This window comes from Empidonax traillii, unplaced genomic scaffold (genome assembly GCF_003031625.1).
Source record: "Empidonax traillii isolate 1590-97213 ecotype Southwest subspecies unplaced genomic scaffold, ASM303162v1 scaffold386:size1297806, whole genome shotgun sequence".
Classification (NCBI taxonomy): domain Eukaryota; kingdom Metazoa; phylum Chordata; class Aves; order Passeriformes; family Tyrannidae; genus Empidonax; species Empidonax traillii.
The window spans coordinates 1,260,692-1,276,576 of record NW_020955579.1 but is presented as its reverse complement, the minus strand read 5'-3'; the positions used below and the strand labels follow the sequence as shown (position 1 = coordinate 1,276,576).

The 15,885-nt window shown below is 37.8% G+C and overlaps 1 protein-coding gene across 1 annotated transcript; it reads left to right on the top strand.

Moving 5' to 3' along the window:
* Nucleotides 1-994: 994 nt before the first annotated feature.
* RRH (retinal pigment epithelium-derived rhodopsin homolog) lies at nucleotides 995-14,862 on the top strand. Its single transcript, XM_027893362.1, has 7 exons — nucleotides 995-3,413; nucleotides 8,228-8,418; nucleotides 10,031-10,130; nucleotides 10,881-11,034; nucleotides 11,400-11,568; nucleotides 13,542-13,720; nucleotides 14,612-14,862. Exons 1-7 carry the CDS (start codon nucleotides 3,308-3,310, stop codon nucleotides 14,715-14,717), a joined length of 1,005 nt encoding a protein of 334 aa, XP_027749163.1. The 5' UTR covers nucleotides 995-3,307; the 3' UTR covers nucleotides 14,718-14,862.
* Nucleotides 14,863-15,885: the final 1,023 nt, after the last annotated feature.

The following is a 15,885-nucleotide window of genomic DNA, read 5'->3' as shown; positions in this document are numbered from 1 at the left end:
TTGCTGTCCTGCAGTATTCCTCTGAAGCTCAGGTAGGTTTCAGTGCTTGGCTGCCCACCCAGGACACAGCAGTAGTGGTGTCACCTGCCTGTGTCCTCCTCCACTTGTCAGTGCCTGCATGTGCTTGCTGTTGGCAGGGGTAGAGCTTTCAGTGACCGAGTCCTGTTTTCAAAATGTGGCTGCAAATGAATGTGTTGGCCACTCAGGCATAGGGTCTGGCTTTCAGCTGATTTCGAAAATAACAGCTGGTAAATCACTAGGATCTGATTGTTTAAAGGTATTCAGAAGACCTGGAGCCTTTTGTCCTTGCCACACCAAAATTCTGGGTTTATATTTTTTTCTGTCTTGGAGGGATGTTTACTCACCTTGTGTTTTCTATGGTTGCCGGGATAGGATGGTTCAGTGTCATTCATAAGATGTGCTCTGTTACTTTGTCAGAGAAATCTGATGAAGTGCAGAAAATAATTGGGATATTTTGGTGTAAGTCTGCAGCACTGGCCTGTGTAGAACAGAAAGGATTCTCTCTGGCACTGACTCACAGCTATGGACATTTGCCTGAAGCAGTACTGGACTGTCACACACATACTGGTGCAAAGTTATTTGCAGCTGTGCAAAGCATCGTCTTGGCAAAAACCGGTAGTGTCTCTAAGAAAAAAAGGCACAGCTACTGTGTGAAGTAGGGCAAGTAAAAAGCTTTTTGGAGTAATGTATTTTCAAGGGTGTTTTCTTCTGTCAGCTGAAAATCTCTTTTGAGTCAAGCTATTCTGGACAGAAGTTTAAATCTAGTAAAAATCAGCGAGTGGGGGGAAAAAGTAAGTTACTAATTTGTTTTCCATGGGATTTAACTATTTGCATCTGTAAGAAAAGGGACGTTCTGCCTTAGAGAGCCATCTAGCGGAGATTGCATAATAAACGTGGGAGGGGTTGGGTTTGGAGTGTGTTCGTAGTCTGGTTATCGCTGAAAATATCCTGAAAATGCCACTGAAAATCCACTCTCATCACTCATGGATTGAAATACATTTTACACATAACTGAAAGCAGCTTGCTAAACCTTGTGATGAGTTTTACATGTATATAGAGAGGTACCTACAAATTGAAGAATGGTCTTAAATAGAAGTGTTTTGCTATTGATCTGGAACAACTGGGAAGGAAAAGCATCACTTGAGTTTATAAAGTGTCCTCTGACACCAGTAATACTATCTGTTATTGGAGAATAAAAACAATGCCAGGTTTTGGATTTTATTTTCTTATACCAGTATAAATAAGCAGTGTGGTAAGACATATTTTAACTGGCTTAGGAACTGTGGTTCCAGCTTTCTGGATTATTTGTACGCTTCAATATTTAATTCCTTTTTTTTATCTTTTTGGCTTTGTTTCATGAACTGCAGTTTTGTAGAAAAAAATGTACTTTTAGGTTAATGATGTTTGCCTTTAATTTTGACTTTTCTCTCAATTCCAGTTGCTGTAAAGTTAGTCAGATTTAAGAAGAGATGGCGACAATGTGATGGTACATAGGATGGACTACACATATCAGAAAGTTGTGTTTTAATCAACAAGTATAAAATTTCTATGGTCTCGTTAAGTGCTACTCTATGTCTGGAATCCTGTCTGAATAAAAATAGTGATGCTTTGCTTTTCTGAGACATTCAGCATTGCAAACTCTGACTTCTGTGGAAGCTGCAAGATCTGAGGTGCTTTTGAAACTCTTGCCAAAGTGTCAGAGGAGGAAAGCAAAGATATCGAATTATCACTATGCTTTTATCTTTTGAGGCAGGACTGTGGTGCACGAGGGAAGTGGCTTCATTGCCAAACAGATCGTCTTTCCTATTAGATCTCTCCCACCCTGTTCCTGCCTAATCCTCTTTTGACAGGAAAAATACTGTAATAGTACAAGTAGCCTGAGAGCTGTAAGAGTGAGCGTAGATCTGGGGCATTAAAGAAAACGTTTGCTGGTAGAACTATGACACGTGATTGTGTGTAGTAAGGATGACTACATGTTGTGACTGCACAAGTTTTATATAAGAATGTTCTTTTATATTCAAATGGGTGAAAGATTTAGGATGTCTGTTTTGGAGAGCTGAGGAGTAGGAGGGAATGCTCTATGAGTGTTTGACAGGTTAGGGAAGGGAGAGTTCTTCAGGTATACTTCCTTTCTATAGGATGACTGTATTCCTCAATACTGCCAGTGTCACTGCATCCTTACTGCTGTTCAGAAGATACAGCTCTAGCCTGGGACCTGCTTGAACTGCGTGTGGACCACATACAACTGAAGAACTACTGGTTGCTTATCCTTGTCACTTTTATGCCCAGTATGAATACTAACTGGAGGCAAAAACTGTGTGAAGTGGGACTGATGGGAAACAGCTGGTTTCTGATACTGCATATGAACTATTTGGGCAGGGATTTATTGCAATTAATATTTATGCAGGATTTTTTGAAAGGTCTTTACTTTGGTGTGCTGGTACGTCATCACTGAAGAGAAAAAAACGTGACCTTCTGCTGCTTAGGTGTTTGGAAAATGCCCAGTAATTTTCTGCCCAGTAACATGCCTTGGAAAATCTGCCCGAAGTAAGCTTACATGCATTGTGTTTAGGAGAGGGAGGATGTTCTGGCTTGTAAGGCACATTCAACGATCATTTTCTCCAGACTAGGCTATTTTAGTAGTGTAGGAATTGAATTTTCTGAAAGTCATGCTTCACTTTAAAAAATACTGGAATGTCTTTTTCTTGTGTCTATGTCATCTTGAGAGCTTAACTCGAAAGCATTTTGAAGAAGTAGGTCTTTAAACATTTAAAGGGATGGACTTTAGAGTAAACACATCCTACTCTTTAAAGAAACTGACATTTGTGTCTTCGTGTTGTACTGCAGTTTTTTGTGCTTTCTGTGATGATGGGAATTAGTTCCAAACCAGGCTGATGATCAACTGAACTGAGTCAACTTTTGTTGAGATTTCCAAAGCATTGCACAAGAGATTTGAGGGAAAAAGTTTGGGGGCATGTGACAGTTAATCTCTTTAGCAGTAAGAATGAAGTTTAAGCACACTGTTGGAAATTTGCTCAGTTCTGTGCTGCTCTTTGTTTTAAATAACAATCTCCTGCTTAGATTGGGAGCGTAAACTTCTTTCCACTTTAGTCCAATTAAATCGTGCTTGGAAGCTGTCAGTGGTGGGGAGAACTCCGCCCTACCCCCCTTCTTTTAATTGTTCAATGAGTCTGTTGAATAATGAAAGAATTTGCCTGACAGGGTTGTAGTGTTCCCTCATCTTGATGAATTATTGCAGAGGATAAGCGACAGACTTTTGTCGAAAATGCATTGGAATGACTCATCCAATTCCTCAGAAAGTGACAATGAAGCTCATTCAGCCTTTACGCAGACTGAGCACAACATAGTTGCAGCTTACTTAATAACAGCAGGTATGGGCATTGGCAAATTGTTGTGTGACTTTTTAGAGTAGAACTTGTATATCTGAATGCTCATTTTGTATAGTAACAGCAATGGTATTTCATTTTGTATTAGACAACTCTCTGATGGCTTTTCTCCGTATTTACTGACAAGTTAGCAATCAGCTGCCTGACTGAAATACGCATAAACATCTGAAATGTGCAGAAACATCTTAAGTTTTCTGCTCTATATCTGAAGGCAGTGTTGTGTCTCAAAAAGTATATTTTGTTGATATGTAATTATAGAAGAGAGTGAGAATTAATTTCTGCCAGCTTGCAAAAGAGATAAAAATAGGGCATAGCTGTCACATCTTGCATTTTTCTGCGATGTGCTCGAAGCTATCTTGAGATTTCTCCTGGACCACATGTTCGTAGTAATATATGTGCAGTCTGAGCATGTGAGCGGGTGTCTGTTAGGGGGATGTAAGGGGAAGGGTTGGAATGTGACTTAGAGGGAGGGAGCTGGTCATTAATCAGAGAAGAGCAGATTCCAGTTGCAGCTGTATTTTTCACCAATGACATATGTTAGAAAAACACACTTTAAGGCCTGTGACTTCAGTGGTCTGTGGCTAAATGATTATAGAATTATTCCCTCGCCCTTGAAAACTTTCTCATTGTGTAACCACAGCTACTTCAGTAGTGCTTTTATGAAGCATTGAGTGCTACAGCAATGAAATATCCACCTAACCAAAACCTGAAACCTACTGTGTTTAAAAATAGGCCTTCTGTACCTTTATTACAGCAAATCAAGGTCATTTATCAATATTTTATTAATAGACTGCACCATAAATTTTGTATGTTATAGTTAGATTTTAAAATACTTTAAAGTATTAATTTACATTTATATGAAGTAATATTGCTGATGGTCACATTTTATTTAGCATATATGTCTGAAGTGGTGAGTATAAAATTGCTGTTCTGATAAGGAGGATATTTTTGGATACAAAGACAATAATTTATTTCAGGTCTTTAGAGAAATTTGTAGAACAGTACACAGATCAGTAGACATTTTTAAGAAGCTGTAGAGATGAATAATGATCAATTATTGGAAGGCTAAATATACTCTGTCACCCTATTTGCAGATAATAATCTATTAGGTGCTGCAAATAAGTATGATGCTTATTATATTTTGATTAAAATTGATTATATTGTATGTGACGATGATCTTTTCAGATAGTTTTGACCACCTGGTGTTAAAGATCAAAGTTATCATAGGTGATCATAGGGTGTCAATGGAATTAGCCAGAATCAACCCAGCTCTTCTTTCTTAATCTTGCATGGTAATTAAATATCTTAGGGAAAAAAAAAAAAAAAGGATTACTTTGTGGTTTTGGGTTGTTTTCATTTTTTTTATTATTATTATAGTTGGGAGAGTCTAGTAAATCTTTCACTTTACTTTCTTAATGAGAAATGTTTTTGACAGTAAGGTCTATAACATATTTGAAAGTATGATTGATTGCTTTGCAAATGCCTTACCTCAGCAAATCTCACATCTGGAAAATTTAAGCTGTGTTAATAAGCAGATTCTAAGAATAAGAATGAAGTCCAGATCCACTGTTCATCATTATGCTGCTTTTTAAAAGGTTTGAATGCCTCTCTTTTGTGTTCTAAGAAGGAAGTAATTGTTAAGTATTGCACTCTACAGTGGTTAGTAGATTAATTTTTGTGATGACAACAGGGATACTGGAAGCAATACTTCCTCATGGATTATCTTTCTGCATATAGTGCTGAAATGCTCTGGTATAATTTAAAAATACTAGCTGGTAAATTCCATGTTAAACGTGGACCTAACCTTCATTGTTTTGATGCTACTAGTGGCATTGCCAAGTCCAACACTAAACTGTGTCCCTAAGCACCACATCTACACATCTTTCAAATACCTCCAAGGGCTGGTGACTCAACCACTTCCCTTGGCAGCCAGTTCCAATGCTTGATCCCTTTCAGTGGAGAAATTTTTCCTAATATCCAAAATAACTGTTCCCTGATGCAACTTGAGGCCATTTCCTCTCACCCTATCATTTGTTATTTGGGAGAAGAGATCAACCCCCACCTCACGACACCCTCCCTTCGGGTAGTTGTACAGAGCAATAAGGTCCCCCCGAGCCTCCTCTTCTCCAGGCTAAACACCCCCAGCTCCCTCAGCTGCTCCTCATAAGATTTCTGCTCTGGTCTTTTCATGACCTTCATTGCCCTTCTAATGGGCACTGCTTAACTGTTGGAATTGTTGAAACTTTGTTCAGTTACTTGACCTGACTCTCAGAAACAGAGAAGAGAGCATTTCTTATATCTACATGTTTTTTCTCATTTTGTTCAAGATGAATCCATCCTCAACCTTAAATTTTACTCCTCAAAGCATTTTTTCTGTATTATTAAGTTGTTTAAGTGACACTAACATTTTAAATTCATATAGGCTTAGTAATTTCCACTTTTTCTTCCCTATTTTGGTTTGTTTTGATTCCCTCCCCCTCCTTAAAATTAAGACTGGACTCTGAATCACTAAATTTAACTGTGTCTAGCAGGATATTTCCTTCACCCTGAGGATATGATTTTACAGTCTTCTTTTATGTTTGATTTCATCTTGATAGCTGTCATATCTGTTAAAGCATGCCTCATAAGAAGCCTGTACTATTTTATAAACTTGTAATTCCCTTTTGCTACCTCTCTCCCAAGAGATGACATACTATCTGTCAACAGAAGAGCTGCCTGAACTGGCACTGTGAGTGTTTTTTACTGTGGTGTTCATTTCAGATCAGATCCTCAGCATCTTGTTTTTGTTAATTTTAGGAGCACGTGGCATCACAGTGTCATTCCTGAAATGTGTGGATATATGAATATGATAGCTGATGGCATCTCTGTGGTCAGTAGATGTTAGACCTTCAACAGGAGGCCTGCACCTGAGAACAGACATGCTTGGTAGTTTTAAAAGGGATAGTCAAGAGTTAATTTTAATTTTGCCTCATTTGATTTTAAAATTACTGAATCTGATGAGAGAATTTATTTAATGTAGGAGATAGGTACTGATTAATGTTGCACATAAGAAATCCTTATATGAATTTTAGGTATAATAAAAAAGGTACCAAGGTGACTGTGAAAGAAGATGGATCTGCTTGTGGAAGTCCACATTCAGTATGACAGCCACTCACTCAAGCTCCTTACAGAATTACACCTCAGATAGATGATGATGAAAACTATAGTGTTTCAATACATAGATGAAACTTTTAAGATAAAAATAAACAAACCCAAAATACTAAACCAAAACAAAAATTCTGAGAGGCATTGCCATGAATAATGTGTTTTTTACCAGTATAACATTCCAATATTCACTTGGCAATTTAAGGTGCCCAGGCTATAAAAACTTTTGTAAGTTTAGGATTTGCTTCAGTGACATGGCAGCAGCTGTGCCAGTCTAGGGAATCTATGAACAACTTACACATTCCTCTTATTGTTTGCAAGTTATTTTTTTAATGTCTGTCTTTGCTTGAACATGTTTGAATTCTCATTGTATTGGTAAGGGCTGTGAGTCTGTCTCTGCTGAGGTGCAAGGTAGAGTATTTAACCTTACTATTTATTAAAACTTGTATTAATATTGGATTGGTAAAAATTTAGAGGATGAGAATTTCCTCTGGATAACTCTAAAACAGGCTTGAGTCTGAAAAGAATAAAACCACAACCATTAAAAAAAAAAAATGTTCTGTGGAAATGCCATGTAAACTACTCCAAGAGTCATGCAGTAGGATTTGTCTAGGAAGGGGGAACGGCAGGAGAAAAGGAGGTTGTGGACACTTTAATATAGGATCACCAGGATCAGAAAAAGCTTCCTGGTGCATGGAGTCCCGAAGAATGTCCTTGAAGAGCATTATGTACAAGGCATATTTCGGAGGGATTGAATGTGAAGGGAGGAGAATGTACATTTTAGCTTTAGTACTGTTTTAGTACTTTGTTACAACTCTTTGGCTCCTCCTGGCCATTCGTTGTGTTATCTAATAATAAATTTCAGACACAGTTTGAGTCAAGCCAGACCAAAAAGGTTTAAAAATGCAGAGGTTAGTGAAGCAGAAGCAAGTTCAGTCCTGAGCTGGACTTTTCCCATGGCTATGACGCAGCCCTAGAGCTTGACAGGTAGAGGAAATAGCTCTGTTGAGGCCCAGCCATGGCACTGTGGCAGACTGCATGAATCACCTAGACCGCTTGACAAAGCTTAGAAAATACAGTTTGCAGCAACCAGAGCCAACTCTGAGTATGGCAAAGCTTTGGGACCTCATGAGCAGAGAGAGGAGTTAGTTTGGCTAGAATAGTGATAGCAAAGTCAAACCTTCTACATCCCTTTTGCCCAGGATTATTGTCTGGATGCAAGTGGAAACTACCTGCCGAGAATGGAAGACCTCAGGTGTGGGCAGGGGCCTTTTGCTAGATTAGGTGTACCATTTTTTCCCCCATTTTTTTTTTTTTCCCAATCACCAACTGTATTCTTTTTTTATCATGCAAGCCAGCACCATGCTTGGTGGCCCCTGATGCATTTGAATTTCTGCTGTGGTTTTTGTCATTGCTTTGAAAGTCCCAAGTTTGGCAAATGCTTCACTGTTGGCACTTAACTGAATCTAAGTGGAAGTTGCCTGATTGGAAAAGCTTTTCTCTCCTTTTCAGGTGTCTATCCTCCTTGCAAAATTGCACTTGACTCACTTGCTTGTTTGGGACTTATATATTACAATAGGCTGCATTTTCTTCTGCATGCGTATTACTGGCTGGTGTGTATCTTTTGTAAAGTTTCCCTTTTTCTGTTTTTACAGGAGTGATAAGCATTTTCAGTAACATCGTTGTGTTAGGCATCTTTGTTAAGTACAGAGAGCTTCGGACAGCAACCAATGCAATTATTATCAACTTGGCTTTTACTGACATTGGTGTTAGTAGCATTGGTTACCCCATGTCTGCTGCCTCAGACCTGCACGGAAGCTGGAAATTTGGATATACTGGATGCCAGGTATTGCAATTCAGTGAGAGAGAAAATTTGGGGCACTTAAAAGCAAACTGACAAATAAGTAGTAGCTCTACGTGGTGTTAGCCTACTTTAAAGAGATAAAATGGAGATGCAGAATTTGACTGTAGACCTCAAGTCAATGTTCTGTAATGTCAGCAGTTTCTGGAGACAGTGTTTCATATGAATTTTACTTTAAATTTATAATCTGTACACATTAAAGTAGGGACCTTGTATCTATCAACTAAAGATTTTAAATTAGCTTTAAGAAGGCTTACAAAATCAAATCCCAGAATGAAGGCAGTTATAGTAGCACATGCACATTTGATGACTTACTTGATAGTTAAAAGACTTTGAATGTAGCTAATGTTTCAGTGATGATCTTAACAATCTAATGAGTTGTCCTTGGCAAATACATGTTCTTTTGGATAGGACTATTAGGATATCCAAAATGAAGGCCTGCAAGTCTATTAGTCTCCATTAAAGACTTATCCTAGTTTTAATAGCCATCTATTTTTAAGAATAGACGGACTGGAAAAATTATGCTTTCATAGCAGAGAGATGATGCCCTTCGCTCACTGTGTATTGGGATTTAAATTTACATTATTGATAGGCTGTTTGGCTTAAGTGCCCAGGAAGATGAGTAGTAATGTGAAGGCATATGCTGAAAATATGTCTCAAGGCAAACATTAGCAAGACTATACATTTTGGATGTTTATATAATGGATGCTTATAACAATCTGACATCACTTGTCTCTGTAGACAGTTGCTTCAAGCTCAAAATTCAGTCACTATTTGACAGGAAACTTCTCTTGCAACATATTTGGATCTGGACTGACTTGTAGTGTGCTCATGTTGATGTGAAATCTCACTGACAACGCTTTGAGAGTTAAGACCACTTGAAGCACAACTCATGTCAACCTAAACCAAATGAATCCTGTGACTGGAGAATGGCTGAATGTCATGTGATCCTATTATATCTGCTGTGATCTGGTTCAGGGCTCTGTGTTTCTGGGATGCCAGTGGTAATATAGCTCTCCCTGTCATCCTTCCTGGTCACGCTTGCCGTGGGATGATGGGGCAGATGCATATGGAGCATGCTGGGATTGAAGCATGTGTCACTCTGTGCAATAGAACTGACACACACAAAAATGGGGGCTGAGGGGGTAAATCAGTGTGCCATATCTGTGAAATAAGTGTAGTTATACAACAGATGAAAGAGTAATAATTCAGAACCTCCCATCTGCTAAAGCTGTAACTCTTTTTGGTGAACCAGAAGGTTTTTAGGTTTCTTTAACATATATTGAAAACACAAAGTGAACACTTCCACACTCTGAATCTCAAAATGTACTTATTGAAGTATGGTGTTTCTTTGATTTTGAGACTTCTGCCTTTAGGATTTTTGATGAGCACACAAACAGGCTGTTTTTGAAACGTTTACTTTTGAATGGGCCAGCTTCGAATTGCCTGCATAGAATTAATTCGTTCAAGACATTGCTTAGGGAAGAGAGCTCTGGCTGAAAGGCTGTAGTGCCTTTGATTCAGTACACAAATCTGTGCTTTTACTTTTGAAAGATTTCTCAGGAAGAATTTTCTTGTTTGTTTATTTTAATTCCAGATCTATGCTGCCTTAAATATCTTTTTTGGGATGGCGAGTATTGGTTTGCTCACTGTTGTTGCAGTTGACCGTTACCTGACAATCTGCAGGCCCGATATAGGTACAGTACTTACAGTCAAAAATCATTCACTGTTGGTCTTCTGAGAAAGAAAAGTCTGATTTGATTTTATTTTATTTTACTTTATTTTATTATTTTCTCATTAATGACTCCATAATTACAATGCTGGGCATAATTTGAACCTGCAGTACTTGGTTAAGTAAGTTATCTAGTTGGCGTGGATGGTACTGCTTGTAAAAGCAAAAAATTCACAGTTAGGCTGTTACTCTGTAAGTTATATTTTCACGGCTGTTTTCAGTCTTTAGAGGGCCACATCCTCATACAGAAGGACACAAAAAGCCTCTAGCTTTGGGAGGTTTTGACGTCTGTCAAGCTGTTGCGTGCCTCTACTGTTGTGTTAACACCACAGGGGGTGTTTTTGCTCTCCTCTGCAGCAGCTGTATTGTAACAGTTAATTCCTGCCTCTGCAATCTTCTAAGACTGCACTTCTAAGGATGTACTTGAATGCACTATTGCATAATAAGCTTTTTGGCATGGGGTCAGGATCAGGTATTGCCTGTATGCTGAGAGTTGGAATGGGTAATGGTATTTAAGTGGCTTTAGAGGCTGGAAAGATTGAGATGTCAGTCAGCAGTGGGAAACAGGTATGCTACAGTGTTTGGGTGCATAAACCTTTGAAAGGGTCGTTATTAACCCATTATGTGCTTACTGGAAGCCACTTATCAGTCTAGTTTGACAGTGGAAAGAAGCAATAGATGACAACTGTTTGTGATTGTATGTGCTTGGCCACAGGAAGAAGAATGACTACCCGTAGCTACACTGCTCTAATCCTTGCTGCTTGGATAAATGCAGTCTTATGGGCTTCCCTGCCTGTTCTAGGCTGGGCTAGTTATGCTCCGGATCCGACTGGAGCAACGTGCACAGTAAATTGGAGGAAAAACGATGTGTAAGATTCCCCCTCACTCTTTCTTTTAACTTTGCTGTCTTATTGAAGTTTAAGATTATTTAATTCATCACTATATGAGCAAAACTTCTTCCTGAAGTATGAAACCTAATTTTTAAAAATAATTTAAAACAACTGAGCAAATAGAGCAAGCCAAGAAAAAAAAAGAAACCCTAGCAATTGAGCCATGCTTCAAAACTGCGAGACTTGTAGCTGCTAATAAAAACACTAAAGCTAAAGACAAATTTCCTTACTATTTAAAAGCTTGTTACAAAATTTCCTAATCCAATGAAAATACCAAATTCTTAAGCGACTTTTCCTGGATGGCTATTTGTAAGTTACTCTGTTTTGTTTTTCTGTCTTATCAGGTCCTTTGTTTCCTACACAATGAGTGTAATTGCTGTTAATTTTGTTGTGCCCTTAACAGTCATGTTTTACTGTTATTACAATGTTTCCCGGACAATGAAACAATATGCCAGCAGTAACTGCCTGGAGAGCATTAACATAGATTGGTCTGACCAAGTAGATGTGACAAAGGTAAATGAGTATGTGAGTTTCTTTAAATGTGTTCCCTTGTGTTAAAATCTTGGGGGCAAAGGAACGGTGCAGCCTTTTAAGCATTTCTGTTTCCTACATTCTCCCTTTTCTTTCATACTAAATAATAACTGAAATTGAGCCTCGGGGAAAACTCTTGACTTTTAATACTAGATTATTTACTTCTGGTCTAATACTCTTTCCAGATGAATAGCTACTTTGAAGGCTGGGAAGATCATGAATTTTTCTTGCCTCTGCCCTCTGCCATTCCCCAGAAACGTACCTCAGAGGTGCCCTAGAAGAATTTTTACTCTCTGTGTCTGCAGAGTCCTTAAGCTTTCTGCTCGGTTCACAGGTGTATTTGGTCTGAAATGGATTGGTCAACTCTGATTTGAACTCGTGACCTAGGAATGAAAGTGCATTTCTAGCACTCAAGCTCTGTGATTCCAATCCCTTGTTCTTTTCAGTCTATTGAGCTTATCTCTTTCTTATGTAAACAGTAGCAAATGGGAGTTATGACATGAAATGAGGTATCCTGCCTGCAAGGTGGACATTCTTTTAATGCACAAAAGTCCTTGAGAAATCTTGAAGTTCACAAGCTCCTTTGATTTTGTGCAAAGATGTGATTGATGGTTGGGCATGATAAAAAAGTGAGAGAGAATTGGACAGAAGAGTATGTACCTATGTTTTTGAGTTCCTTATCAGTGCAAACTTAACATTCTTTAGAAAATTTTCTCATTGCTAAATTCTGAAAATATTATTTTTACAAAAAAAAAAATAAATAAATTGAGCATTTTGCTTTTATGAAGAATTTTCAGAAAGCTTGAAACTGATGATTCAGTTAAAAATTTAGACTCATGTTTGTGAAGAAAATGCATTTTTCCAGGTTTGCATTTGAAGACATGAACTTATGTTTAAAAAGAAAAACAGATTGAAGCTTTAGAGTTAAGCAGTATCCTTCTTTTGATGTGGACTGCTTGCTTTTCACAAATGAGCATCTTCTAAGCTTTCTATGCACCAAAATTCTAAATAAAAGGGTTCTTTCTAACATTATTATCAATGGGTATTGCATCTATATTTAAATAGGAATCTTCTGTGAGAAAGTCACTGCTTATTTGTTGGCTGTGCTCTAGAACAGCTCATACAAACTAGCTGTTTACTTCTTGTTTCTCATTTTGTTCATCACCAAAAGACTGAATAAGATAGAGGTAAACAGCACTAGGGAATCCTGTACGTAAAAAGAGCCCTGCAGTCTTGTTTGGTTTTCTAGTGGTTTGTTTTGTCCTCTTGATTTGAGATTTCCATTCCAGTTTCCATTATTGATTCATGTCCATAACAAAAGTCAGAAAAGTCTGTCTCAGTTGACACCTCTTCTCCACTACCGCAGTTTGTCGCTGTTCAGGTTTAGCTGTGGTATGTTGTGTTCTGGTGTGTGAGCCCCACCATGCCCAGATTGTTCTCTCTGACAGGCAGGCAAGGAATATCAGATGTCTCCTCAGTATGATACCTGAACATGGCTAGAATTTTTCATTAAACCAAGCAACACTTCTGGGTTCTTTCAGTATATACATTTGGCTTATATTTTTCTCTCTGTTCATGTTTATTGTTTGTAATAGCATCCCAGAGTGACCTATTATGGGGGTCATAATTCGTGTGTGAAGTCCTCTCTCGTCATCTAAGCTCCTGATGGAGAGATTTAACATAATCAGTAGCACTGACTTTAAAGGAAGATTATATGTAATGAAATGACAGTATGCCAGATACATGTCAGTGAAGTGTGCTATTAAATCTCCTGCTATTAAAGTGAGATTTCATTGTAACCTGTCAAAATGTGTCAGGTGTGCTTGTTCATATATTATTTCATTCAGGATAGATCTGTTTTCACACAGGTGCATATGCTTTTGTTATGAAGTTATGTTATGAGGTCTTCATCTTGAGGTAATAATAGTTATATGTCTGTTCCTCTTGTTTTACAGATGTCTGTTGTGATGATTCTGATGTTCTTGATGGCATGGTCTCCATATGCTATTGTGTGTTTATGGTCTTCTTTTGGAGACCCAAAGAAAATTTCTCCTGCAATGGCCATAATAGCTCCTCTTTTTGCAAAATCTTCCACATTCTATAATCCCTGTATTTATGTCATTGCAAACAAAAAGTAAGTGTTCCTAAAATAGTACCAATCTACTTCATGATTTTAGCATATCACTCTGACTATTGAAGGATCGCCTGTAAAATATGACACACTGGTGAACAGCAAAGGGTAAGCCACTGTTAATTTGCCAAAGATGACCTTTTGGTCTAAAATAAATTGTTTTGATCATCATCAGAACATACTGAATTAATAAATATTTTTGAGAAAACATGAACATAGCTTTTATAATAGTTTTGAAAATCCCTTTGTCTTTTCTCAAGAGGATTCATTATGGAATTTGGGTTGGTAGACTGGTTTTAATGACTGTGGCCAAAATCTGTGTGGCTTAGTGCCATGTTACTCTTGTAGATTTTCTTGTTTGATTTGAAATGTATCATATTCTGAGTTATTACGATGGATTGACCCTTTTCATTAAATTAAATAGGTTAAGCCTATTCCAATTTGAGCAAGCATAACACATGCTCTAATCAAGCCAGTGCCTCTGACTGAGGAGTGGGTTTTGCAAAGAGGCATCCTTCCTTTCTCTGCTACCAACCTTCAAGCAGAGCCTGTGGTCTCTGTCTGGGTGAACTTACCTGATCGTGCTGAATCAATGAAAAAAATCTGGGTTTTTCCCCATTCTGTAAGTTCATCTTTGTCATGGCTGTACCCTCTCCTGGGATAAGCAAAAGCTGCTGTGATCCCTGTTGAAGAAGAAACACTGAAATTAACTGCACATTCCTGTACATGGAAGTGAAAAAGACCCATATCCTTTTGAATTTCAAATACACATTTTTAATTAAGTGAACTTGAAAATTGTATATTGTAATAATTAGGGCTATCTTACCCAGCTTTCCTTTGCATTTGGTACTCCAGCTAATGATATTTCTGTTTTCCCTTTCTTGTCCTTCGCAGGTTTCGGAGGGCGATCCTGGCAATGGTGCGATGTCAGACAAGACAAGAGATAACTATAAACAATGCTTTGCCCATGAGTGTATCTCAAAGTGCATTGACATCGTAGAGCTCCTGTCATTTGCCTGCATAAATTACGTGGAAAGGAGTGAAATCTGGGTTAAAGCTAATTAATCTTTTGGACAATTAATCTTTTGGAATAATAATCTGCCCCAGCCAGCTGTTTTTTGTTAGCCACAGTAATCTTTTTAGATAAGTTAAGAAGACAGGAAGACAAAACCTACTAAGACTTTAGTTTTTGAGAGTGGGGTTTATTTGCCCGGTATGTGTGTCCCAAACAAAAAAGGCCTCTGTGACTCTTACAGAGTTGGGCAAGGTGACAAAGGGGCAGGGAGAGACTGAAGCAGGAGGTGCTTAGGTTCAGTAACCTTAGATTTTTATGTTTGTAATTTCTTTTGTGAATTACTTTCCACCAACTTTCCTTGAAAGTTTTCCAGACTTGAAATACTGGATTCTCCCTATGGCTGTATATTTCTATACCAAGTGTCCATGTTGTTATGCTTTGCAAAGTTCTGTGAATATGTTAGGATGTCAAAATATGTAGCCAAACACTGTAGAATCTTTTAACAGCTTTTAGGATTTTGAAGGAGTTTCAGAATATTTAAAGTACTTTTAAAATTTTGACTCATAGAACCAAATTAATTTGTAGGAAAGACAGCTTTTTCGTTGTTGTTTGTTTTTTTCTTAGTTTTGTTTTGTTTGTTTTGTTTTGTTAGTAACATGTTTCTAGTGCTTGTGACTGTACAGCAAATCCTGAAAATGAGACAAAATGTACCCTAAAGCTCCACACTTTGGAAACACATAAAACTGAGTGAATGTTTATGGTAATTTCTCATCACTTTTAAGTCAATCTTTTGGTTATATAGGTCTGATGTGTAATTTTCAAGAAATACCTTTGGCAATATGAGCAATGGATTTATTGATGACTGTGTAGATCTAGCTTGTATTATGTATGTGTGCATCTGATGTTTGGCTTTGCAGTGTGTAACTTATTTAAAACATATGTGTATTTTTGGCAGAAACCTGTTTTTACAGGATTTTTTAAAAGCTCTGGAATTTAGGCTTCCTATTAATTTGTAATTTTTAGTATTAAAGACAATGCCACACAATATTCTCGTGGTGTGCTAGACTTCCTTCAGGAACCTGGGAATGCTTTATAGACAGTAACTGATGCACTGCCTCTTAGAAGAAGAAAAGAGATATTTTGTTACACACTA

Coding starts and splice junctions, on each gene's coding strand:
- RRH (XM_027893362.1), top strand. CDS start 3,308: ATGCATTGGAATGACTCATCCAATTCCTCAGAAAGTGACAATGAAGCT. Junction 3,414..8,227: donor AGCTTACTTAATAACAGCAG/GTATGGGCATTG, acceptor CTGTTTTTACAG/GAGTGATAAGCATTTTCAGT. Junction 11,035..11,399: donor AATTGGAGGAAAAACGATGT/GTAAGATTCCCC, acceptor CTGTCTTATCAG/GTCCTTTGTTTCCTACACAA.